Source organism: Ixodes scapularis, unplaced genomic scaffold (genome assembly GCF_016920785.2).
Source record: "Ixodes scapularis isolate PalLabHiFi unplaced genomic scaffold, ASM1692078v2 PGA_scaffold10__122_contigs__length_95168666, whole genome shotgun sequence".
Lineage (NCBI taxonomy): Eukaryota > Metazoa > Arthropoda > Arachnida > Ixodida > Ixodidae > Ixodes > Ixodes scapularis.
In genome coordinates, this window is record NW_024609836.1 from 83980027 (window position 1) to 84007058 (window position 27032).

Here is a 27032-nt window from a genome sequence, read left to right on the forward strand (position 1 = left end):
AAGGAGGGCTGGGGAGAAGGAAGCAAACAAGAGGAAACACCCTCCTCTCTTCAGTATTCCGACCGCTTCCTCCCCAGCCTCGCTTTCCCTCGAAAACTTTTTTTAACCTGTAACCGACTATAGCATACTTTCTGAAAATATTAGCACTCGCTCGTGCCACGCAGCGATAGGCGTGTGTCGCAACTTGTGGCGAAGTTGTTGAACATCGCCGTTGCGTTCATTCTTTATGAACAATATGGACATCTGACAGTCTTGCTTCAAAGGCTTTCATTTAATGCGTTAGCGTTAATACCTACATAACAGCGAAAAGCTGAAACCGTCCGTCTGCGGACAAAACATTAAAAAGGAAAGCGCTCTGCATAGAGAAAAGTGGTGAAGGGCAAAGGCGGGAAAGAGGCGATGATGCGGAAACCAATGGGCACGCGGGACACCGCTGGACGGCGAAAGCACTGCCGGACAGGAGATTGCGCTGCTAAGCGTGCAAGGCGAGCAAACGAGACCGAGGAGTGGAAGCAGTGCCTAGCTCGGCTGGCCGATACGCGGTGGAAGAAGCGGCATGCAGACGCGAGTCTGCATACGACAGAGGCTGGGGTGAAGCGGGCTCGGTGAACCTGCTTCGTCGGAAAGAATTAAAGAAAGATCCATTGGTGGATCCTCAGGGAATGTGTTGGCAGTTAGCGTAACCCTTGAGAAACGCCACACACATCCCCCTATGAGAAACGCTGACACTGACCCCGTAACGAAGCCAAAAAGAGGCAGCAAAAAAATGAGGAAGCAAAAGAGAAAGCCAAAACAGAAAAGTGATGGGGTCAAGCATCAGCATTTACCCAGGGTGGAAATGCTGATGCTAGTGTGGCATTTACCAAGGGTTATGCTAACGCGTTCCTTAAAAATCCACTAATGGATCTTCCTTTAATTTCTTTTTCTATACATGTTCAAGAAAGCAGCATCACGACCTTTTTAATGCAAAAGCATTAACCGTCTGATGGAGTGAAGCCAGCGTTGTCTGTAGCTGTTGTCTAGCAGCAAAAATCGGCACCCAAATCTCCATCGGCTGAGCAAAACGGCACCTGAAATCCCATTGACTGCGACGCTTCATGTGGCTCCATAGCAACGATGTCATTATTGCTAAAAAGCTAGTTGAACTGCTGGCGGCGCAGCGAGAGGGGGGGACGCGGGAATGTGCTGGCCTGACGTTAAGCCTAACGTTACGCTTTGAGGTCTAACGTCGTCAACCAGTACCCGCAGCTAGGGCGATGATGATGGTGAGAGGATATGTGATCTCGGCAGGCACTGCACTGAGCTTCGCATTTCTACCACTGCCTCATCCCGCAGCACAGCAGTCGCTAGAGAGCCAGGGCGGTCTGCGCGGCGCACCGCCAGTCTCTGCCGGCGCTGCGGCCACTTCTGCTCCTCTCGGCGCTGAGGAACATGGCAGCGCCTGAAACATCTACATCGTTGGCAGCCGCAACCTCGTCGGAAGCGAAACGTGGCCGTCCACGCCAGTACATTGCAGACAAACTAAGGGAGCAGAAGAACTGCATTCATGTTTCCCATTCACAACTCATAAGAACGGCTTAGGTGTCCTCGGAAGTTTTTGTTCCAGAGTGCATCAAAGCGAGTCTTCTAAAACGAGCTCATAGCATTGACACTGCTACGACGGCATTTTGCTTTCGGCAATTTTTTTTAATGCGAAAGCATTAACTCTTTCGTGGAGCAAACCAAACCAGCATTATGGCTGTCTGTAGCAGCGATAAGTGGCACCTAAATCCCCACTGGCTGAGCGAAAAATGGCACCTAAATTCCCATTGGCTGCAATGTGTCATGTGGCTCCATAGCAACGGCGTCATCCTTGCTAAAGAGCCAGCTGAACTGCTGGCGGTGCAGCAGGAGGGGGGATGCAGGTATGCGCTGGCCCGACGTTAGGCCTAACGTTGCGCTTCGAGGTTCAATGTCAACCAGTACTCGCAACTAGGGCGATGATGATGATGATGATGAAAGGACACGCGATATCAGCATGCACCACGCCGAGCTTCGCACTCCCGCCGCTGCCTCACCCAGCGGCGCAGCAGTCATCAGTGAGCCAGAGATGCTTTTGCATTCACAACTCGTAAGATGTGCTTTGGTGTCCTCCGAATTTTTTTTCTTCCAGAGCGTGCATGCAGTGGGCATCAAGTATAGATTGGGTTGTTAATGATGTGGCACAGCTCTGTGGTAACACCTCTGCTTTGTACGCAGCGAACTCTGGTTCAATTCTCGCGAGGGGCAGGCAATCTTTTTCAAAGATTTAGCAACATCGACAACAGACACTCTACTATTCCAACTATATCAACAAACGTCATTTCCAGTGGTGGGAAGAACCCCATAACAGCCATCGGTGTAAAAAAAACCTCAAACCGGATATCCGGGAAAGAGTGGATTTCCGTGCCAAAGTAGGTCAAACTGGACTTTTATGGTCCACTAGGCCTGAAAGTAATAGGAATCGTTTTGGAACAAGGCCCAGACTTCCTAGAGATTGCATCGGCAGTCCGGTTATTCGGGCCCACACAGTTGTCGCTCCCTAATCGCTTCTGTCGACTTGGCAATACAGGACTCCGTCAATGTAAGCATAAAACCATAGTTTATTACTTTCCGGCATTAAAAGCGGCTGTACAGGGTTGTGCAAAGTCTAATTTAAAAAGGATAAAAAGAATTCGCAAGACTCCAGTTTCTTGAGGGAAGGAGGCGGCCATCACGACATGCCACTGGCCTTGTGTGCGTGCAGAAGGAGGTCCTGGGCGCGCGATGGGTTCCCCAGGAGTTCCGCAATCCGTGCCACAAACGGCGTCACGTCGGGGGGCTCGGCGCAGCTCGGGATGTTGAGCAGCGTGGAGAAGAGAGACTCCCAGAGGTCCCGTTGCCAGTACCTGCGTGCGGGGTCGGGAGGCATTGCCATGGAAGTCGGCCGCTACTCCAGAAGCATTCTCCGCATTATTTCGGGCCCTCAGTTTTACGGTGCTGCGAGAATGAACTGTGTGGACTACCAAGGTCTGCTTGAGACAAGGAAGGAAACCAGCACCATATTTATTAATGTGTAAGTCTAGTTTTTTGTTTCTTTTGTCGGTACGTTTTATGCGACGGAGTTGCACGAATTTGTCAGGGGGTTGTATTTCTCGTTCGATTAATTGGCGAGAATACTGAAACTGAGTCTCGCTTCCGCATATATCGCGATCACAATACGCACATGCGGGCTTATCAATGCAGTTTCGTTGCGCCGACCGTACGAATATATTGGTGCAACATGTCTGCCAACTTTTTTGTAAAAAGGGTAGTTCGTAGGGGGGCACTACTTATGCCGAACATCCTGTAGCTTCCGTTCAAGTTCCTTGGACTGTCTTAGACTGCGTCATTGTTTCGATTGAACTGACCTGAGCAGTCGGAATTTAGGCGAGCCGTCGGTCTAAGAGGCAAAAATTAAAAACCCTCATAACAAAAAAAGCTGATTCTTCCTTTGGGTAGGGAAACGAAATCTGCATAAGACAAAAATGCATCAATAGGTAACAGACAATGTCTCACGCATACCTGCAATAAAAAATTTTAGTGGCGTTGTATAGTGGGATTTTGCGGCAACGCATTCGAAAGACCAACCCTAAATAAAAAGCGGTCCATCGCAGTGGCCGCTGATCAAAAGATTGTCCTTTAAACTGTTCTTAAGAACTCCCACGAAAGAAAGCTACCCACGGTTTGAACCGGGCGTGACCTCAACTTGCCTCTTGAACCTCTGTCGGGCGGCCCAGACTCCATTGGCGCCCTTTGCCACGTCCATGTACTCTCCAAACAGCATGATGTGGATGCAGGCCACCACGCCGTACCAGTCCGTCTGCAAATCAGACGGTTGCGACGGAGGCGAGAGTTGGCATTGGACGGTTCCGAAACTCTGAGGGGTACCATCTGCACCTCTTACCGACCCACAAAATGGGTGATCCCCATTTGATGTGTGGATGGGCCCACACAATCTGTCTTATGGCTCATTCGGGTGGTTATTTCCCGTCAAAATATTTTACCATATCTTCGGCAAGGGCAAAATTTTTGTCCAGAGCTTGTCTGCCAGAGTTTTTGCGGAATCGTCATATCCGAATCAGCAGCGGGACCTAAACTTAACAATGCTTGCCGAAAACATGTTCGAAAAGAAAACAAACCCATTGTGAAGCCACCCCTTAGTGCCCCAAGAAAAGATTCCAAAAACACGGTAAAGGTAAAATGTTTTAAAGGAATCCACCATTTTTGAAAGAATTCGTCCAGCTTGCGCAAGGTCAATTTGCTCTGGGACACGGTGTGTTATTACACCGCTGTAAAAAAAGATGTTCGGATAGTGCTCCTGCTCGACACTTAAATGCACATTACAATTTCATAAGGGTGGGCGCAATGAAAAGACTGAGGATTCCAGAAAAAGGTACCGTATTTACTCGAATATATGTCGACCACGAATATAGGTCGATGCTTTTATATTAAACTCGCCAAGAATAAAAAAAACAAAAAATTAAAGAGTCAACCTTTTTTTTTATTTTTTTAAAGAACAGAAAAGTTTGAGCAAAAGAAAAAAAAAAAACTTTATTTGTAACGCTTTCAGCTAAATCACAGCGCAATGCCAGAAACTTAATCATCATCAGAACTTCCGGACATGTCATCATTGTCGGGAGCTTCGTCAGCTTCATGGACATCCTCACAAATTCACAATACCTCACTGACACCGTTGCAAAATGACGACAGTAAGGAACGAAAGAAAGTGGAGATGGGCGATGTGACAAAAGACAAAATACAAAGACGCGAACAACTCCACAAGTCGCCCGTGAGCAACAAGCGAAAGTAACCTCCATATTTTCTTTTAATGCGCGTCCACGAGGGAAAGAGGGATGGAGGGAAAGGGAGGGGGCAAGGAGTATGGCACATCGCGCCCCTCTCACCCCCCTTCCCCCCTTGCATAGTGAGGGGCATGGATGAGCAGCGCCGGCCACTGACAGGCTGGCTGCTGCTGTTTCGGTCGTTTTCATGCACCAAAAGCTTTCTGAAACAAGAAGCGGCGCAGCCCTATGGCAACGCCGATTCGGTGACTCGATAGCACCATGCTCTCGGCAGGGTCGCGAAATTTGGTCACGAATGTAGGTCGAAATTCTTTAGTCATGATTATAGATCGTTCCATTAGGGTCATAGCAGAGAGGGTAAAAAGAGAAAAAGCCCTCCCCCTCTCACCTGCATCTCGTCTGCTCTGCCGAGTGGGCAGTACCTAGCATCCGGCTGGCGTACAAACTGTTTAAAATCGCGTCATTTTGGGAATTTCAAGCGCAGATGCGCATATTTTGGTATGCCAGTTATCGTGTATTACTATGCTAGATAAAAAAGACTAACGGAGTCCAATTGCGCTGTTATCTGTGCGCAAATAAAAAAAAAATAGGGAAAACTGTATCAGACTGGCCAACCTCTCCGGCGAAAAGTGAATCCAGTGGCTGTACCTTTTTACTATAAAGAAGTTTGTACTGGTGTAGGCCTCTAGCGACCATGAGTGGATGTTTAAAATAATAAATAAAAATGTGCTCTCCTGCCGCAATACATGCAGTAGTTGAGAATAGTACGGCCGGCTGACTCAACTGCTATTTAAGTAGCGGGAAAAAGATATCTCAGTTGATCATTTACCGAAGTAGAACAGCAGAGAGCTCTGGGCTGATTTGAAGTAGCCATAACTATTCTAAGAACGCGAACCACTTCAGAACGGCAGCCACGAGCGAGAGTTTGGTGTTCCGTACAGCCCGCCGATGCAGCCCAAAGATGGAGAACGGCAACCTCCCGTTTTGTCGCCTGCTAGCGGAGTCGGGCGCGTGCCCTCTCTCTCGTTTTACCCTGCCGAACCCGCTTAATTTCCCGGATGTATGGAGAGGGCGCTGCTGTTGAACAAAATGGTGCCGGCCAGAGAGCGCTAAATGGAATGGTCTATAGGTCGACCCTTAATTTTTGACATTTCTGGAAAAAAAAAAGGTAGACTTGGTATTCTAATAAATACAGTAATAAGAAAATTGGATATGAACAGCGACACTGGTGAGTCTCCTTGGCAGCCTCGTAAAATGGCAACAGTTCTTCGAAAATCTAAACAAATTATATTACAATTTAAGCTTCTGCAGGCAGCGCCACACAGATTTATTCATTTGCCCTCCCGTTAAGTTTATAATTTAAGATCCTGTAAGCTGAGCGGACCATGGTAATGCCAATATTTCGAAAAATATTGTGAAGCCACTTGTGTTTGCAAATATCTCGGAGTTTGAATTTATGTTTCTGATGCATACAGCATGCTTATTATACTATATAATAATCAAAAAAAGTTAAAAAAGCTCACGCACGACTCAAGCAAAAGAATTCTCCATAGCAAAAGATAACACCTGCAGATGCAAGGGGCTTTGCAAGACAGGTATAAGGTTTAAAAGTGCGAACAGACAGGGACAATAGAAAATAACACAAACGACAGGGACAAGGCGCTTGTCCCTGTCGTTTGTGTTATTTTCTATTGTCCCTGTCTGTTCGCGCTTTTAAACCTTATACCTACCATGGACCAACTAGCCCAAACCAAAGTTTTAATGACTTGCAAGACAATCTTTCTTGCATCCTGTGACAAGGAAATTGTGCCCTCTTATCTCGAGGGGAGCTCCACCCATGTTCGAAGACAAACCATGATCAACTCCTCCAGTTTGGGTACGACACACACACAAAGAGAGCTCGAACGGCATGTTGCAATTAGATGGCCTTTACTTGCCACACAAAACCATTCGACGCCCAATTTTAACCACAATCACTCGACGCCAAAAGCAACACACAAACAATCATTCTACACCTAAATTTTATTCACAATCATTTGACACCAAACATGCCATACAAACAATCATTCTACACCGGTAGACCCTTTTCGAAATTCAATCTGGCAACTTTGATCACTAGCACCTCAGCGTATGGCACCTGTGCTAAACTAATGGCAGCCATCTTGAGGCTGATTAAGGTAGAGGTTGAAAATACTACCGAAAGGAGAATATATGAGGCTTGTACGTTCGAGGCATCAGCACAACATGATGCACAAAGTACCTAGATACAACGGCTGCATAAGCGATCTCTTGGCACAACTTTGGCTCGAAAGCCTTTTGACGGCCGAGTTTTAATCGAAAGGCGTACGAGTCTGTGCTTTGCGCTGGTCAGTTCTTACGCTCACACCATCAAAACTGAAACAAACGTGGAAAGAATTGAGGTGATTGAAGAACCGATTCTCATCCATTGTTGACGTGCAAAAGTGACGATGCCCGATGGGACAGTTTCATGATCACCATCAGATTGTTGGAAGTGAAATTGCTTTTTGAGCCACCAGGTAGCACTCAATTTCGAAAAGGCTCCATTCCAACGATCATTCGACACCCAATTTTGCCCACACTCATTCGTCACCAAATGCAACACACAAGCATCCTACACCCAATGCGGAACACAAACAATCAATGGACGGTGCGCGAAGTCACCTGGAAGGTCCACGGCCGTCCGTCCATCATCTCGGTGCACTTGAAGCAGTTCGTCTGCACCACCTCCGTGAAAACAGTACCCGGCTGGAACTGGTGCTGGTCAATGCCCCGGCCAAAGTCGATCAGCTGCAGGCAGTGCGTACGCTCCGCCAGACGCTCCACGCAGTTCCGCTCCGTCGGACTGCATGCCCAGAAATTCAATTGGTCAGAGGGGTAAAACTGGATCACGCATACTTGCGACTGTTTACGACCGAACGCCTTACAACCTCTTGAAATCTTACAAGAACACACTGTCGCCATCTATTTATTGGGTAGCTTTGTAACGCATAACAGTTCCAAACATTTCTTTTTTGCATATCACTTTTTATTGCTTAGAAAACTTTTGACAATATTGTAAAGAGGCAAAATGCTAAGGCCGAACAGCCCAGGCTGTTCCGTCAAGTAACAGTTTTTGGAGACAACACAAACGCAAGAAACAGGAAATTGATGCAAATACCTGCAGAAAAATGGAACTGGAAAAACATATCGACCAAGAACGTATCAGTGCGGTTCTACTGTATAGCGCACAGATACGGGACAGATGTGGTACTCGAGCGGCTAGCGTAGGTCTAGGCAATACAGAAGCGATAGATAGCCTTTGTATCGGGTGGCTGCTAGGGCCATCTATATTTAATTTCAGCATGACTTGGCAAAGAACTAAAGCTACAAGCCCTTTGAGCCTTCGGCACGTCGGAGGAAAACACCCAGGCTATAGACCGTTTTACTGAAAGAGGGCGAGAGAGGGAAGGGGAAAGGGCTACCGGCGCTTTCCCCCTTTCTGATTGTGTAGAAAGAGTGAAATTCCCGGATGAGAGGCTTCCCTGGTGTTGGGTGTCTGCTGTGCCCGAACTTCGTTTGTGCTTACTTTTCTGTTTTAAACTCGCAAACTTAATTAGAGCCAGAAGCTTCGATGGCAACAGTCCCCCGGTCATCGGGACACCATTGCTGGATCACAGGGTGCACGAATAAAAACAGAAAGCATTAGAATACCGTCTGAGGACATATGTAGCTTGCAAGGAATCCGGCAAGGCGAGAGCGGCTGCAATGTCTTTGAGCTCCATCGCTTTCCACATGACCCCTGTCTCCGGTGGCAGTGGATTGCGTCCGTAAACCGAAAAGGCGTTTCCTCAACGCCATCCTTTCGAATGGAGCGCGCACCGAACGTTGTACCGCCGATGAACATGGGGTACGCTCGCAATGTGAGTGCGAGTTTTCTCATGATAACTGCTGTTTCAACTTGTAAAATTTCGTAACTGAATTTATCTTAATAGTGATAATTTGGAGTGGTGACTGACTCGATTTTATCATCTACAACACTTAGTTGAAGGCTCATTTCCGCCGCCGGGTGAGGCTAGAAATTGTTGAAAACGTGGTTCTATTAATTTTTTTTAAATCGCGATCTCCTGCGCGATATTAAAAAGCCGGCAAAAGCGCTCCTTCGAGTGCCGCTGGTGGGTTGTTTCCGTTGACTAAGGCGCTTTGAGGCGCTTGATAGTCGCTGCAGGGAACGTCTCGTATGTTGCGATCTGCGTTTTCGAGCCCAGCGTGCACGTTTCTTTATTTGAGTCATGGCATCCGCCAGTGTGGCGACGGAGGGAACGGTGGCAGCGAACGTGCTAGCTATAAAAATTGGAGGTGAGTACCCAAAATATTGCATCAAATAGTAAAATAATTCGTGGCTGCTTCGAGGCTTTCTGCGGTTCGATAAAAGTACATCTAGAGCGTCTTCGTCATTCATTCACAAGGAAATATAAGAACAGGGACACGAAGATATAAACAGCACAGCAAGACGATATGTAGCAGCTCCGGGCGTTTTCAAAGTTAATTCAGGTTCCCGTTTCGTGTATCGCTTGTTGATTACAACCAAAAGCGGCTACGTTGAAATAGGCCCGTTGCAAGCAAAAATGTATAAATGGTTCATCATTTCTAGTCATGCGGAAAGCAATGGAGCTTAAAAACATTCCAGCCGTACTTGCCTTGCCGGATTCCATGCAAGCTACGAGGTCCTTGGGCGGTATTCGACGCTTTCTGTCGTTATTCGTGCACCCTATCACCCAGCAACGGTGTCCGATGACCGGGGGACTGTTGCCATCGAAGACCATGGCTTTAATTAAGTTTGGGAGTTTGAACAAAGTTAGGGCACTGCAGACGCCCAACACCGACCAAGCCTCTCATCCGGGACTTCCACCCTTTCTACACAATCAGAAAGGAGGAAAGCGCCGGTAGCCCTTTCCCCTTTTCTCTCTCGCTCTCAAAATGGTGCTACCCACGATAAAATGGTCTATACCTTGTCTCACTAGTTTAGGCACTGTTGTCGAAGTCGGGACATACAAATAGCGACATCTGGGACATACAAAAGAGGATTCCCCAACTGCCCGGGTTGTGCTCTCGCCCCAGTCATTTGGTAAGGGCTGCCACGTGCTTCGCCTACGTTGGTCCAATTGGCTCGCAGGGCCGTAGCTTTCACTCCTTGCAAAGTTGCGGCGAAACTACATAAAGTGGACCAAGTAGGCAATTCCCCTGAGCACCCTCTTCATGTTGCCAGGGCCGCAACGTACGTCCAAACATTCGGGAGTCGAAATGGACTCGCGCGTCAGGACGTCGGAAAACACTGTGCACGTACGAGAGAGATAGAGAACTTACAGGTCGGAGACGAGCACGTTGTCGGGCTTGAGGTCTCCGTGGATGATGCCGCACTTGTGCACCGCGGACACAATGAGCAGCAGCTCGAGGGCAAAGTAGAGTGCCATGGACTCCGGGATGCCCCTGCTGCCCTGCGACTGCTGCTCTTGGTAACGCCGAACCAGGTCCTGCATCGTGCACAAACATAACCCCATTGTTTCTGCATGTGCTGCGCTCCATTTTGCCTGCAAATCGATGAGCTATGAACGAATTTCAAGCACAGACAGGGAAATCGTATCTAAGGAATTTTCGAGAGTGCCATATCAGTGAAGCTCTAAAGGCACCAGGCAAGGCTGTTCAACTTGCCGACGTTCCACCGCTGCTACGGGAACTAAGACCTAGGCCACATGCACCCAAGGAGAAGACTGCCAGATGTGTTCTTCTTTGATGCCTGATCACTTTCCCATGATGCGTCATTTTGGAGGCACTCGGCGAGGAACCTTAAAAAGCACTCTGCAACGTTCCGTATTACACGTTTCACCTGCAAGGTTCCGCCACCTCGGTGCCGTGCTCACAGTTACACTCCGCAAGTGGCTTTAGAATGCACATGTTTGGCTCAAAGTAGCAATCATGGCAAAACGCCGCACTCATGAACCCAAGACCCGAAGCTACGCACCAGGAGCGTGCCATATTGTCCAAACGGCATCACCAAGATGGCGCCATTTCTGTACAGACAGGCCGCTTCAATCGTCACCACAGAGTCCAGCTGCAAGAAGAGGGCGAAAGAATGGTAAAGCCGCAGTCACACTGCAAATACATCAGCCTGCAGACACTAAGACATGTTTCTTCAATGTATTGCATTTTTGTCATTCCTGTTATCTATTGTGAACTGTTGTTGTCTATGCTGTCTACCGTGGACTGTTTAGACAATGCATGGCACCTCAAAACAAAACTAAGTTTGTTTATCCAGCAAAAAAGTCTATTGTGGACTATTGGCGACTTCAGGGAAATCGACGCCGTGTAGCAGCAATGCCGAGAAGCTCAGCAGAGGAGGTCGTTTTGACTCTTTCGTCTGCTATCGCTGCTTGGTTCTTGTAGGCAGCATAGAAACAAACATTGTTTCCAGTAATTCATTTTATGCTTCCGCCTTGTCATTCCTACGCACCGACTAGAAGGTTTTTACCGTCGAAAAATTGCTTTTGCTTTCATATATAACACAGACATTATACTGCAGTGCTAGAAATTTATGGTGGTCCGTGTGCTGAACGATGAAAAGGACCTCCTTTCGTCCGCCATTTTGCCTGACCAGCACACCCCCTTTAGTTCCTTGGAGTCGCAAATAAGTCTTGTTGAGAGCACTTGTTACCGAGCACCGATGCGCTGCAGAGAAGCAACACCTGCGGAAGCAAGCTCCTCGGGTGCTGCTTCTCCGCAGCGCACCGGTGCTTGGTAAAAAGTGCGCTCAACGGGGCTGCGAGAACAGAAGGTATGAATTAATATAAGCTGAAAACATTGTGGGTCCGCCAAAATTTAGAAATTCGTTTGAATTAACCGGAAGTATGAAATACCCATGTTTGAATTATCGTGAGACTATTGTACAAGCTCGCAGCTCAGTTTCTGAACTAGCCAAATGGCAGAATCTGTCGTCATTACCGATTACTGTTACAGCCATTCTGAAGGAGCGTAGACAGTTTCCTTGGAAGCCGTTAGAATTTCGAAGACTTGGACACACTAAAACCCCAAAGAGCATGGCAGAATACACAGCTGCAAATAGTTCCTCTTAAAAAGCAATTCACTTGCTGTTACAGTTACGCAAGCTCAAGTGTGACTACCGTAATATGCCGAGTCATCGCCCATCCCCGAGCCATCATCAACCCCACTTTTTGGCCAAATATCGATTTACAAAAAATAAAAACGAAAAGTCATCGCCCACCCCTACAAATACCTCATCGCTGACTCCGCGATCTGCGAACATTCATCCTACCCGAACGACGCGGCCGCGGACCTTACGGTTGGGGGACGTCCGCGACAAAGTAAAACGAAGGAGCGAAAGACGTTCCACTTTTTTTTACGGATTTCCTTCCCGATTTTTACTAGCCCAAAATCGGAGTACATGCGTGCTAGAGGAAAACGATGGAGGTAACAGAAGTAAAATTTATTTTGCTTACAAAAAGTTTGTTCGGACAAAAAAGAAGCCTGAAAGATAACACAAGCAGTAAGCCAATCAGGGATCGTGAGATCAGTGAACGCCCCATATCCTGGAAAGTAACCGCAGAATGTAAGGTCAAAGCCCGTCTCCTCTGAAATAAGGTCACAGAGAATACCCAATCATTCTCCCAGAACATCGCAGACGAACTTGTGCGGCGGCGGCGACGGCGGCGTAAAGAAACGCGTTGAAGCGGCGTTCGCACAACGCTCAGCGTGCGGCGGCGACGCAGCGCGGCGGCGCGCGGGCCTACCACGTGACCAGCGGCGGCTCCCGCGAGCGCCAACTACAAATTCGTATTGCGCCGTAAATATAGCTCTAAAAATTTTTTTCTTCGTTGTAAAATCGTTTTATGACATCCTTTTTCCATCTAAGCTGTCTAAAAAAAATGTTTTTTTCCTTGGCATGTGTCCTTTAATGTTGATTACGCGCTATCTGTGGCGCCATGTACAATTTGCAGCCGAGAACGCTTTCGCTCTTATCTCGACCAAAAGAGGGCCACAGGCACAAAATTCCGAACGAAAGAGCGCCGCCGTAAGACTGGTCCGAGGTAAGACGTACCACCGTGGGCGGCGGCTTCTCTGCAAGACGACTGCGGAGCTCGGAGCAGATGAAAAACTCCCACGGGTTGCAATCTGCGAGCACCTTCAGGGCCACTTTCCGCTGTTCCGGGTGCTGCAACACCCAACGACAACATCTGTCACCCACACTTTCAATGAAACTGTCTGTCGTCACGGCAGGCTTCGGTGTCCCAGCAAGCAGAACAGACTGCTGGAATAATCACGGCTCCGAGTGCGTAGAAAACAGGCGACGGAGTCCATCCTCTGCTCGCTGCACCTATCGGGAGATGGCGTCACAGATTCCAGCCATCGCTAACTCGGTCGTCTGCGAACGAACGGACATCGCGTAGACTTGATTTCGCAAATACTGGGACACCTACAGTCTAGTCATTTGTATATCGGGAGTGTTTTAGGGCTCCCTGATAGATGGCGCCAGTGTACCCCCGTGTTCTCTCGTCGTAAGAGATTATGGGCGGTCGCGATGCAATCAATCACACTCGAATGCGGAGGTGTGAACCTGCCTTAACTGTTGCGGTGCAGCTACCCGACAAAACACACCCAAGCGATTGGCTTCCCTCGAAAGGTGGGGGCGGCACCCACCTCAAAGGTTCCGTCGGTGTCCATGAAGGTGAATTCGGGGTCCACCACCTCCGCCAGGTACACCTTGGCGTAGGCTCCCGTCGCTATCAGGCGTTGCACGTGAAACTCCCTCCGGGGCCAACCTGTGCATCGAAAAGGGCATCAAGGGGTGCCGATTCACGAGATCCAACTTGCGGGGGGAGGGGCAGTTTGCTGGTTAAAGCGGCCCCCTCTCCCAGCGGCTAAAATAGCCACAAAAGGCATTGTCACGTCGCTTGACCGGCCAACAGGGCAGGAAGTACTGAGCGTTCCAGTCGATTCCGCTTAGCAGATATAAGCCTTGCCTGCTCTTGTCTATAAGTCTCGGTTAACGAGGTTTTTTTTCAAAAACAACTTTACAAGCCACTCCTAAACAACACAAATCCAGTTAATTTCGCTTAACATTTCAAGCCCATTCACTTTCTTTCAATGCGCAAAACCAGACTCGAATAAGTGAAGCAAGGATGGACTTAACGGTAGCCATTTGCCTGTCTTGGCGTCGAGCATTTTGTTTTGCATAGTCAAGGCTGGTGAGCTTCCGTAGTGCCCTAATGCCGTCAAAGCCACTGGCGCGAGCGCGTCGCTCGACGTTTATCGCACGAGAGCGCGTGCGAACGAGATGCACTACAAAGTCACGTGCTCTTGCTGCAATGCCGAGCTGCAGCACTGTGGACGCTATGCTAGTCTTGACAATGTAACAAAAAACAGATGACGCAAATTAAAAAAAAAAAGAAATTGATGTTTCTCTGGAAGTTGTTTGCGCGACCACGAAAAACCTCCTAAGCGGAGCTTAGCCGCTGAGCAAACCAGCCCAGAAGTACCGAGACTTCTGGACCAGTTTACCGGATGCTCACCGAGAGTGACGGTGTGGTCCGGCTTGAGGAGGGGTCGGTTTGAGTTGCGGGTAGAAAAACCATGACGCTGCTCGAGTCCCACGGCCAGGGACGACAGGATGGTGTCCGTCACTATTCGGTCGAAGGGGTCCAGGTGGTCCCCCTGGCCACAGTCTTCGGGCGACAGCTGCTGCCTGCAACACAAATGACGCGAGGAGGACGTAAGTCCGAGGACTGCCATAAATAATGTCAAATCCGCACGGTCTCGTTCGCAGGTGCTAAAGGCTCGTTCACACACTTGCGACAGCTTACCGCCAAGCACCTTATATCCTCCTGCGAATCCTTACGACGAGACAACAGTGGCACCACCTATTGGTAGCACAAAACACTATACAGTATAGACCACTTACAACGTAACCGCTTATAGTGCAGGACCGGGTATAACGCGGCTTTTTTAAACCACCGGTTCGCCTCCCATAGAACTCCATGTATTTACATACCGCTTAAAATGCAGGCGCGCGAAGGGAAATACCGGTTATAGTGCGGTTTCTGGAAGAGCCCGGCGGCCGTGCCGACTGACCGGCGCAGCGAGCACGCTTCCCTTTGCGGCGCTAGATAACGGCGCGAGCCGCAAGCGGCACTCGCGGGGCAAGGAGGTTGCTCGAAGAAACCGGGAGATGCGAAGAGAGAGGCTGCAGTTGCCATAGCGACGGAGGGACGCATGCACGTGTCGTTCTCGTGCGTGCGTCCCTCCGCTGCGATGGTTGGAAACAACCGCAACGACAGACCAATCGCAGGTCGAGGAGAAGTGTTCGCGCGCGTTGCATGCCGGCAGTGCGTACACACTATAGGCTCTCTCCTTTCCCCCCCAACCTCTATTACAACGCTTCTCCTCCTCTCCGGTCGCGGGCCGGCTGCGTCTATCCGCAAACATGGCGTTGGTTTTGATCGTCGATGTAGATTGCGTGATGGAGGCTCATCGTTCCGCGTAAAAGCGCTACCCTTGACTGTGAATTTTCGTTGTGTGTCGTTATGATAACCCAGCACGTACTAGAAGGGAAGATCCAAGGGAAGATCCACCTACTCGTGCGGCGATGTCGTGGCGGCACTCTCAAGACGGCAGAAACGCCCGTGTCGTCGTGTTTGTTTACTTCGACTAGAGTGGTGTTTTCTGTGTTTTCGAACATCGCCCGGATTTCTTATTTGGAGCATTTCATGCCTGTGCTCAAGTTGAAGGTATTACTGGCGCGTACCGTATAAAGGATGCGAATTTTCACGCGTTTTCATCGCCGGAGAAAAGTGATTAGGGTTAGCAATCCTGAACGCTCGCAACGTCCGTCCGCAACCCGCGACGCTGTTAAAAGGCTGCGCCAGGCAAAAGTCGCTCATTTCTTTCAAAATGTGTGACACACTTGAGACAGAACTGTTCTAGTCTGGTGAAATAAAGACTTTCCTCAAACTAAGCTTTATTTTTCACCTAACATAAAGTAAATTCTTTTACAAAGGTAAGTAGTCTCATGGCATGTATTTTGGCCTGAAAAATTGATGTTTTGGTTATAATGCGGTACCGCTTATAGTGCGGATTTTTGCGACTCCCGCGACATACGTTATATGCAGTCTACACTGTACTCAACTTTCCTTTTTGCCAACACCCCACCTTCAAATATTTTTCTCTTCCTTCCCAGTAGGCGATGAAATTTTTGATGGCGCCGGGGGGGGGGGAGAGAAAAGTTCTGCACTGGCGTTCGGCAGAGAGTTGTGTTCTCACCGACTGAAGACGGGTCTCCGTCCGATGCGGTACTCCATGCTCCGAACTTGTGCTTTTAGTGATGTCAATAATTTGGCACTATGGCCTTATTATGTAGAAATGCTGCGTGGCCACGCTCCAAAATGGAGCCGTTAGCTGGGAAGGGAGGGAAGGGCCTCACCTCATGGAGAGTTGAGACCCTTCTCATCCCTCTTATCAACCTCCTATGAGAAGGAGGCTCAAATTTGGGGGCTCTACATGCCTAACCAACGAAGGGCATCTGGCATGCCCCCGTAGAGGACTGAGGATTCATTTGGACCACCCGGGGATCTTTTCGTGAGAAAAAGAAATCTGGGTCACACAGCGCCATGTTCGCAATAAGTTGTAGCCCGGATTGGAACCCGCCCACCAGGGGATCCAAAGGTTAGCGCTTTGACTTGGAGCCATCAAGGCGGCTTATGCTCATAAATACTGTCATCTGCTGGGAGCAGACAGAGGGAGAGAAGGTTTTCCCCCCTTGAAAAGGGGAAACTGGCTTGGGAAGGAAGAGGTTTGCGTCGCTTTTCCGTATACAGGAGCAAGCGCGGAACTAAACACACTGCTCTTTTGGCGCCAACTAACCATACCTTGTGGTGAGCAACCTGTCCAAATGACATTAGAGAGTTTTAGCAGACCGTTTTTTCGCCCCGATAACGACACCCGATAACAATACGATGCATGCCCAAGGCCGCCGAAGGGGAGAGGAGGTATCGTTATCAGGGCGAAAAAAACAATCCGCTAAAATTCTATTGTTATTGAACCCACCTCGGCGGTGAAGCCTCCTCTTGCAGCGCAGGCAGCCGGCTCTGGGCGCTGAGTGCGGCGGCCGAGACGGACGATGATCCAGACGAGCAACTCGAGCCGCTCGAGCTGCCCGACTTGCTCGAGCTCTCCTTGCTGCCCTCCAAAATGGTGCTGCAATGCCAGACGTCGCGACAGAACCGCCAGTGTCAAAACTTCAAACTGGGTTTTTAGAAATGCAAGGGATCTTCAGAGTGCCCTTAGGGGCTCCCCAGACTCGAAAATTTCTCCCGCTTTCCCTGCACCTGTGTAAAGCAATCTCCCAGTCTAAAGCACTATTTGAGCAAGTCTGAACCACCCGTCAGTGCATAACCATAAGCCAAACTGTCCTAATATGTTCGTCCTCAAGATTAAAGTTTCGTGCTGATGGTCTGCCAATGTGAACGGCAGTCAGCTTTGACCTTGTAATCAAAGAGCCTGCCGTCAATCTGCAATATTGACTTCAAAAGAAGCAATGCCTATAATGCAAAGGTGCAAGCGAGCTGGACAAGAATGATAATAATAAACCCTGGAGAAGGGGAACAAAGGGGACAAAGGACAGACACAAATCTCCAAGCACGGCTATTCGACTGGTGCGCGACCGAAGCGATGCCATCCTCCAATAAAAAAATTAAAAAAACGGCGAAAACTAGCTCTTTAGCGGAGCAAATGCTGAAAAGGAGGAGGGTCCTTCCTCCGGTTACTGGAGCTGGTTTTGGCTCACCTGAGATCTCCTGCCACGACCAGGGGTGCCGAGAGCCGGCGCTTCACTGCCGCCGCCATATATGGTTCTTTCCTGGCTTCCGGTTCGAGTGCCACGTCCTGAACTAGCTCCGTCAACCCGCCCACCGTGAAGTCCTCCCCCACCGGCGGAAGCCTCCCGTCGAAAGGCGTGGAGGTCACCTGCAGAGAGAGCCGGCAGTTGCTCGGGTGTTGACGAAAGGCCTCACAAAGACGACCCCTCGCAAGTCACTTTTCGTCAACAGGGATGCTAAGGTCCATGACCGCGGTGCATAATCGATCTCGGGATGGCACTCAATGTTTCTCGAACTCTTTCGGCAACCTCGGGTAGGACAATTTTTACCGAGGCTTCGAGGTCGCGGATGAGTTAACGCGAACGGCTGGGATTTAAACCGGTATCCCAAGTCACATTCAAAGTCAAATCTGGGGGTTTTACGTGCCAAGCCAACGAAAGGCATCGGGCGTGCCCCGGAAGAGGGCTGAGTATTAATTTCCCTTGCCTGGGGACCTTTTGACGCGCAATCAAACCTGCAAAAAGCGTACGTCAAATTGTGGGCCACCTTGGGTTCGAACCCGCCATTTCGGGATCCATAGGCCGACGCTTCGCCTTGGGGTAACTGAACTGCTGCAATCGGAGAATGCTTGAGGGAGCAGCAACCAATCGGTGGCAATACTGTCACGCAACTTCCCGTGACAGAGGAACATGGGGTTTGACATCGCCCAAATTCACTATGAATTCTTTTCACGGTCTTGCAATTATATAAAGGGGGAGTGTCAGTTACTATTTACGATGCCATTCAAAGATCTAAAAACACGTTGGCACCGCATGATCTTCTACGCAATGCTAGGAATTTCCAATTAATGATAAGGACGATGACAAGACATAGCGAATCACAGCTGTAGCAGTTGCTAGGTGTGAATATGGTAACGTCAAGATGCTGAGAAAAGTTTCTCAATGTTTGAAACATGAAAAGTTACAAAACACATTTAGCAAGCGTCAAGTGGCACAACGCCAGGGCGTCTATGCCCACGGACCTTCTTCACGAAGCTCTTGGTGGGTGCGTAGGTGAAGTTGTCGTCGTCCGTAAAGGGCTGGAAGCCGTTCATGCCGCCACCTTCCTCCTCCTCCTCCTCATCTTCTGCGGGAGGCTTCTACAAACGTGGCAGGACAAGCAGAGATGACACTTTTAGTTGCGTGAACAGGCGACCGGAATCATACTTCGTTTCAGTTCATACTCTGTCCCACCTCTTAAGGTGAAATGGGATGGATTAAAGGCTGGTTCACGCATTCGCGTTTGCTGACGACAGAGTTCTTACGACTTCTTACGACGAGAGAACACACTGGCACGCCGGTGCCATCCATGAGGTGGCCCTGGAACTGCATTTTACTAGAGTTAAGTTTTCTGGTAGTTGCAAGATCAAACGTGCTGCATATCATCTATAAAAAAACTTTCAGCCTTTCCACTTTGGTGCAGAAGGAAGAGCAGCGGAGATGTAGCTTCTGTTCTAGGCAGTGACGCTCCAGGCGAGCGATTTGCTCTTCTTTCGCAAAAAAATCTGAAGCGCTCGACGCGCACGGCGGTTGCGGACGACCCATTCGCGCTGCTGCGTATGTCGCCGCTCCTTCCACACCCAGTGTTCTTTCTCCGAAGAAAGGGCACGCGGCTGGCCCACCATGAGTCCAAACCGAAACTGATAAGAGCGTAGAAAACAGCGCACAAAACAGATAAGGACGAAGAAAAAACACACGTGACGTGCGTTGCGCTCGTCACGTGTGTTTTTTTTTGCGTCCTTGTCTGTTTTACGCGCCCAACTTGCCCAACTATCCATTCTTCTATGATAGCTGGAAAGGTTGCTGCCATCTATGAGCGACGGTGGCAGCCAGACTGGTTGCTGCCGTCGCTTATAGATGGCAGTAGCTGTCCAGAGGTTCGTGTAGGTTTGTGTCGACATTTCTTTGGTACCGGACACGATCCTGAGGAACCTAGCCCTTAACAGCTCCGCTGTAAAAGGGTTGTGTATAACATTGTCAAAGGTTTTTCGATCCAAGAAAAGAATAAATGATGCACGAACAATAAAAGAGAAATCAGTATTTTACAGCTACCCGATAGATGGCGCCAGTGCTTTCTCTCGTCGTGAGAGATCCCAAGAGGTTGCAGGGCACTTGGTCGTAAGCAGTCGCAAGTGTGGGAACCAGCTTTCTCTTCCATTGCGTAACTAACAAAAAAAAAAAATATATATATCTTGGTTTCTTGTTTGCTTACGCTTAGCCCTAGGCCACGCCGCAAGTATCACATTAATTAGAACGGAAAGAAATAATTTTGTTTACCATACTTCGTATCACCTTCAAGACCATATGCAGCCGACGAAACCAACCGGACAGCGTCAAGGGCATACCTCGACAAAGTCACCCATGAACCCGCCTCACTCACACTCACCGCGTAATTGTGAGCGGCTGTGAGCGACTTCGTGAAGTTTGAAGAGGTCATGATGTGATGGTGAATGACGTTGTCAACTCTGATCAGATGAGATGGTGAGTGACTTCGTGAGAGTGAACAGTTCATGATGAGATGGTGAGTAGCCTCATGAGCGTCACGAGATCATGAGATGGTGAGTGACTTTGTGAGCCTGGAGCAACTTCAGGAGCATGATGAGTTTATGATGAGATGGTGAGTGGCATCGTGGACATGATGGGCTTGTGATGTGATGGGGAGTGAGCCTGTGAACCCCGAGGTGTTTGTGATCGTAAGTTCATGAATTCAGACACGGAGACGAGTTTGGCTGTTGGCGTTCCCCGCAAAAGTTTTGTGGCTTGACTTTGAGCGCTGAGCGGCGTTGCTAGGGGGATGGGGGTGTGGTATTGGTGGCAAGGGTGGTGCAGGTGGGGAGGCGTATTTTTCTTTTGTGAACATGCGACTGTTGTGTTTTCTTTGCGCTTCCATTTTTAGCAGCAGATGGAAAGGCCTGAGCAGGTATTGAGGCATCACAGAAGCAACCCTGTCCCCTAGTGGGTCCTGTGCTGGGGTAACGCTGACAATGTTTGACCAGAAAAATTGCCGACTCCCTTGCTGGGGGGAAGAAGCGGGGGATGATGTTTTTAGTTTTTTGCCCGACCCCCAAAGGTCATCCTGGTGATAGGGGAGAAAATTGGCTCAGAAGGGCAGGAGGAATCATATGTTTGTCTTTTAGACATAGGCTAGGTGGCGCAAGCTGCCACCCTTTATAAAGGATATAGCCATTAACATCCGTCCATCCGACCAAATATTTCCCCTGCCATATTGTTACTAATTCACGACCCACTTTGGATTAGCCACTCCATGTCCGCAGTGACGTGTCTTTCCACGCAATCAATTGCTCAAACTTCCTTATCTGCGTTGATCTTTAAAAAAACTTTCAGCCTTTCCACTCTAGTGAAGAAGGAAAACCAGTGAAGCTGTTTACTATGGTAGAAATGAAGTAATTATAAATGTAAAAATTAAGGTGTGATTAGGTAATAGGTTATGTGACAACCGTACTGTCCCCGCTTTTCTTTGTCATACCACGTCAACCGCCGAAGGCTCATGAACGGTAGTCGAGGCGCCACTAGTCGTTCCTCCACCACGTTCAACCTCGGTTGGTGCTCCGGTACGGATGGGTACTTGTAGCCGTTCACGGTCGCGAACCAGGGCACTGTGCCTTTGAGCAAGGGATTTCGGCACGTTCTGCACACTGGTTCTTTGTAAATGTCCGCTGACTTGATACACTGTCGCAACGCGCACGCGTCCGTTTCCTGCTTATTCTCGTCCGACGCGCCGCCGATCATGGATATGTCTCCGGTGAACCAGAGTCGGTCGCACACGGCGCACGTGGTGCCAAACGGGTTCCCTACGAACTCCCCCCAGAACCTCGCCGTCGCACCCGGGAACTGTTCAGCTAGCGTAGAGTGCTGTCGTCGCCGGGCCTCGCGCTTGCGCTTGGCGTCCCAAGTGCGATCATCGTCCGTGGCATTGGCCCCCCGGCGCCGTTTACATCGCTGCTTCTGTTCTCGGCGGCGGCTTTCCAGGCGAGCAATGTGTGCTCTTCTTTCGCAAGGGAGTCTGAAGCGGTGGACGCAGTGAAAGTCAAGGCGATTGCGGCTTCGCGTCAATTGCGGAACCATTCCACGCTGCTGCGTACGTCGCCACTCCTTCCGCAGCCTGTCTCCTTTCCCCGAAAGAGCGCACGGCTGACCTATCCTGAGTCCAAACCGAAACTGATAAGAGTGTAGGAAGCAGCGCGCAAAACCAACGAGGACAAAGAAACAGACGTGACGTGCGCTGCGCTCTTCACATGTGTTTCTTCTTCGTCCTCGTCTGTTTTTCGCGCTGTTTCTTACGATGAATTCCCACCAATGGTGCCCAACAATCCATTCTTCTATCATAGCTGGAAAGGTTGCCGCGACATACGAGCGACGGCGGCAACCAGACTGGTTGTGTGCTTGCCGCCATCGCTTATAGATGGCGGTAGCTATCCAGATGTTTCGTGTAGGTTTGTGTCGACACGAGTTTGGTACCGGACACGATCCTGGGGAACCTAGCCCTTAACAGCTCCGCTGTAAAATATTACCGTCTTTCATTTCTTTTTTTCGTCCATAGACCCTTTTGCTATTTACAAACATGAGCTGACGCTCGCATCCCAAAAGACTTCCGGTCGCTCCGTCTTTGCAAGCCTGTCGTGCTTGCTTACGTCAGCTATGCTAGAAAGCATAAATGCTACATGGACAACAAAGTTGGAGATTTAACGAGGGCATTCGGCTGTACAATTTATTGACTTGGAGGAGGCAAGTTGGTTTATAAAAATATGGGAAAAAATTTAGCAGATTTCTGACTTCGTCATTTCAAGCAGCAATGTCAAGGTGGGCTTTGTTCATTATTTTTGTGAACCAGAAGTTCTCTAAGACGTCAAAGGTGTCCCATGGTCCTTTTCTCTAAATTGCTTGACCCTTTTTGATTGAGAAACCATGCTTTTGTTTGAAAACAAAGAAAAACTTATATGCAAGTTTTGTTATTGGAAATTGATAACAACCGTTCGGTTTTTTAATGCAGTGACGAATTACAGGCGTAATAGAATACCAATGAATGAGAAATGTTTCCATAATGCTACTTGTAACCGTAAATTTAAGTGGGCTCTCTGAGTGAAGCGGCAAAATGAAAATGAATCTTCATATTGTGTTGTCGTGAGGTCAGCTCACTCTAGATAGATTTAGCGGCCACAAGCTCCACCCATCTTCCGAACTCCTTCTGCATATATAGCTCCGATCAGGCACGTATCCGGATGGGGGGAGATGGGTCCCCCACCCCCTGTATACGTGCCTGATGAGTGAAAATAACCGTGATGGGGGCGACTCTGAGGGGCCAAGATGTGATTGGCTACGAGTGTCTGGCACAGTTGAAATCTATATTGTGAAGGGCTGTGACTTTTGAATGGCGGTATGCTTTGCAATGCGATTGTGAATTACCTTGATGGGCTTCAGATTTTGGTGATGTGATGGCGAGTGAGCGGGTCCTGAAGTGCCGACCTATGGTCAAAAATGAGTGCCCCCCATCGTGGAGTTTGTCGTTTTTCTCTACGTGCTGTATTGTCGCCGAACCAATCGTAAATAAAAAAGGCTCAGTGGCTCGTGTAGCTGCTCGACTGGTCCCGTTACCTCATAGCGTCGGCTGCGTCTGGACTTAAACCCAAACGAAGTATAAGAGACCCTTTCCAGAAGCGCACGTCGTCTATCTCACTAGCTGCACGCAGCGCTACCAAAAGTGGGGAGACAAGAGCGTAACCCGAGCAGTTGGAGGAACGGAAGGAGGAACTTCCCTCTTACCCAAACCCTCTTTCGTGCACCCCCACGTCGCTTTTCGTCTGCTCGGAGATCAGTCGATCACTCAAAATTCATACAAAAGCGACTTTTCTTTCTCACGGTGTGGCTTTCACAGCACCGCGCGGAACTAGTGAGATGGGGTATAGCAGCCGCTCTGCCAATAATCCGAGGCCGCACTACTTCGGGCAAGCGCTCCACATAGTGGACCAGAGCGGCACGTCGATGTTCGGCATCGGCACAGAGCAGGACCTCGTGCTCGAAATACGGCGACCACTGATGTTGCCCAAAAAGGGGTTTCGGGCGCCGTGCGCTTGCCAGAGAAAAAGTAGGCGTACCGGCGGCTCCAGTTCTGCAAAGGGGATCCTGCGTTGGTGCGGTCTAGAGACACTCCTCGCACACTGCTGGCCGGAGCCGGGCGGAGGGCTGTGCGCGAAACGTGCGGGGAAAACACGTCAATCCATGCTTCCAAAACAACCGCGGCGCATAAAAGCGGCACCTTGATGCAATAGAACTGGTTAAATAGGGCGAGAAGCACGCGGGACCAGAATTGCTTAGGGCGAGGCTCCTCAATTACGGCCAAGAAACTCCTTTCGGTCTCGGGATCGATGCGACAAAACGCCTCCGAAGCCTACGGACCTTTTAAATAATGATGCACAAACTAGGGAGTGGTTGGATTACAGTTGTGCATGAATGGCTGGCTCCGGTCTGCTAAAATAATGGTTAAAGGCACACTGACAGGGTATTTATGCTCGCCAAGGTTTTAATTTGTACATAGCAGATGAGAGCCCAACCACCCAGAACAAAATTTGCGGCTCGAAGTTCGTTTTCTTTCGGTCAGGGTACAGCTGATCGAGAACTAGCCGTTCTGAGTCTCGCTCACTCTCTTCTCCGTGGCCACATGCCGTTCTCTACGGTTTAGACACAACCACCAAAGACAATCGAAGTTGTGGGTCATCGAAGGCATACACTCAATACTAAAAATACACAAAAAACATGATACCCATTTTTCGTGGTTTCTAAAAAAACTGCAAATATGTTGATCGAAAAAAAAAAAAAAAAAAGTTGCACAGCCAAGTGATTTCCGGTGACTTTCTCCATCTCTATACTTCTGCTTCCATCCCAGTACAGTTTCGGTTCCGAGCAGTTGAATTTTCTGACTTCATTAAAAATATGTGTGACGCTGTAGCGAAATATTGATTGGGTAGTCTCCTGAAACCATAACGAATGGCCTAACAAAAAACATTAAAAAAAATGTCTGGGGGTCTCAGTGTCCCTTTAACCTACAACATTATACAGGCTCGACCATGCTGACAAAAACCAGGGAGCACACAACGTGTTTTACACACGCTTTGTGCGTCATTTGTGAAAGATTTTTAATTTTTCTATTATGTATTTTTCCCCTTACCGTAAACGACTTAATTTTCGAGAGGATCTCATTTTCGCAAGGCACGAAACTTAGTGGCCATATAATATTTCCAAAAACTGCACTTTGTCAAACTTGAAAAATATCGAGCCCGCAAAAAAAAAAAAAAGGTTTGCAGTAATTTTTTTAATTGTTTTTTTTTTCACTTCCTTATTTATTTCTTATTTACCAATTTTATTTCTCATTTAAATTTTATCATATTTTTTGCTTTCGTTACTTAATTTATTAGTTTCCTCCAAAACCTGTTGTTGTCGCCGACACTTTTGTATTCCAGTAAAAACATGGAGCAATCCATGCCAGCTGCGCTAGTAGCTCAGTGGCTCCAGCATCCGACTGTTTATATAGTTTATATACAAGCTTTATTTATACGCTCGTTCGTGACGCCGAAAACGCCGCTTAAAACACATTCCCATTTAAAAACAAATCTCGGGAGCAAGTGCCGGAAAAATGCGAAGGTCAATTCAAAGGCACTCGCCCGTTTTCATCGGCCACGAGACACGTCCCCGCGACGTCCGTGGGATCGGCGGGGCCGCAGGGCACCGAGGGGGGCCGGGTCTGCGTCGGCTCGCTGAACACCTCAAAGGGGGCGGCCGCGGTCGTGGGGTGCGCCACTCGTCCGTCCGTGCTGCCTGCAAATCGCACGAGGGTCATTCGCCGAACCGTCTCTCGCGCCGGTACATCTTCAGAGGGCACGGTAAAATATCCGGCCGGCGCGTTCAGCGTCCTATTCTGCCCGTGCATCAAATGCGGTCCCGAAGTGGCAACAAACGGCATCGCAGAAGTCGTAGCATCGTGTTGTCGGGTTTCGCAACCCTGACAATTGGGCACAGGAGTCCCAGTGAAACGTAGGAGGGAATGCGAGCGTCGCCGTCGTCTCGGCGTCCAAACTACCGGCTGCCGAAGCTTTCACAAACGGTCAAACTGTAGGGTGACCCGCCACGGTACAGGCATCTGCCACATCCACTGCCACCGCAGCAACACCAACAGGACACTTTTTTTTTTTTTTTTATGTCAATGGGCGAAAACCGAGGGCCCACTTCCTGGGACGCAGTAAACGCACCAGTCGGAGACGCGTTTTAGACACAGTGACGTTGCGGAAGCCACCCCAGCCTCGACGACGCGATGCAGAATAGCCGACGCCGAGTACATAGGCCATGGATCGTGCCAAGCAGAAAGTCACATTACGGGGTTTACACGGGCCAAGCCGACAAAGGGCATCTGGCACGCCTCAGAGAAAGACAGAGGCATCGAGTTAATATAATAAACCGGACAGAAAGGTCCCAAGCGCATTTCGGCCGCTTCAGAACGGTGGGGTACAGACGCTGACGTCGGTGGTTCCGAGTGTACCACATTGCCGACGACGCTCTGGCACGCACGAAGGAATGCATCGCTCGAAAACTCTGTGTCTAGAGTTTCTCCAGGCTTATCTTGCACAAAAACATCGGCATTGTACATGTATAAAAAAAAATTAAGTTGACAAGCACTCTAACAACTTCGACTCGCCGCGGCAAAACGAACACGCCTAACCTGTCCTCTGCTTTCTTTCTCCGCTTTTCCGTCGCTCTCTTTCTCATTTCTTTGCTCAAGATCACCGATGACGGCAACCATTCGAGGCACCCAGCTCCTATGTTTAAACCCCTGAACTGAGGGTTACGCAATTTTAACAGTTTGGGGATCTCTCAACGTGCCACGACAGCTTCTGCACTAAAAGCTTTTATGAAGGAACGGCGGAGACTCACAGTTGGCGGCGGGCGACTTCTCCTCGAGCCCAGACTGGGCCAGGGTTCCGTTCCAGAGCCCCCTCACCATGCAGGATACGTCCGTGGTCGTGGTGTTGCCGGGGCTGCTGCTCTGGCTCCCATTCTGAACGGGGACGGCCGCAGCTCCGTGCACGCTTGGCTGCAATGCTGGACCACCGTCCATCGAAAAGACTGTCCCTCCGACATATCCCAGACACTAAATGTGCGGCACTTATGGGCACCCCGTGATGGTCACGCGACCATAAGGCAAGCATCTGATGAAATGACCTTACGTCACAACGTCGTCCGACGTCACGGTGTCACGTGAGCAT

At 49.3% G+C, this 27032-nt stretch overlaps 1 protein-coding gene across 1 annotated transcript; it reads right to left on the reverse strand.

Annotated features, from left to right (window-relative positions):
* Positions 1 to 2601: 2601 nt before the first annotated feature.
* Positions 2602 to 26866, reverse strand: LOC120837983. The gene is made up of 14 exons (XM_040207689.2): positions 26701 to 26866; positions 25437 to 25590; positions 23874 to 23961; positions 18744 to 18860; positions 17692 to 17870; positions 16953 to 17102; positions 14423 to 14595; positions 13551 to 13672; positions 12952 to 13065; positions 10861 to 10950; positions 10206 to 10372; positions 7524 to 7704; positions 3750 to 3859; positions 2602 to 2906 (listed from the first exon to the last, which is right to left on the reverse strand). Exons 1-14 carry the CDS (start codon positions 26768 to 26770, stop codon positions 2732 to 2734), a joined length of 1890 nt encoding a protein of 629 aa, XP_040063623.2. The 5' UTR covers positions 26771 to 26866; the 3' UTR covers positions 2602 to 2731.
* Positions 26867 to 27032: the final 166 nt, after the last annotated feature.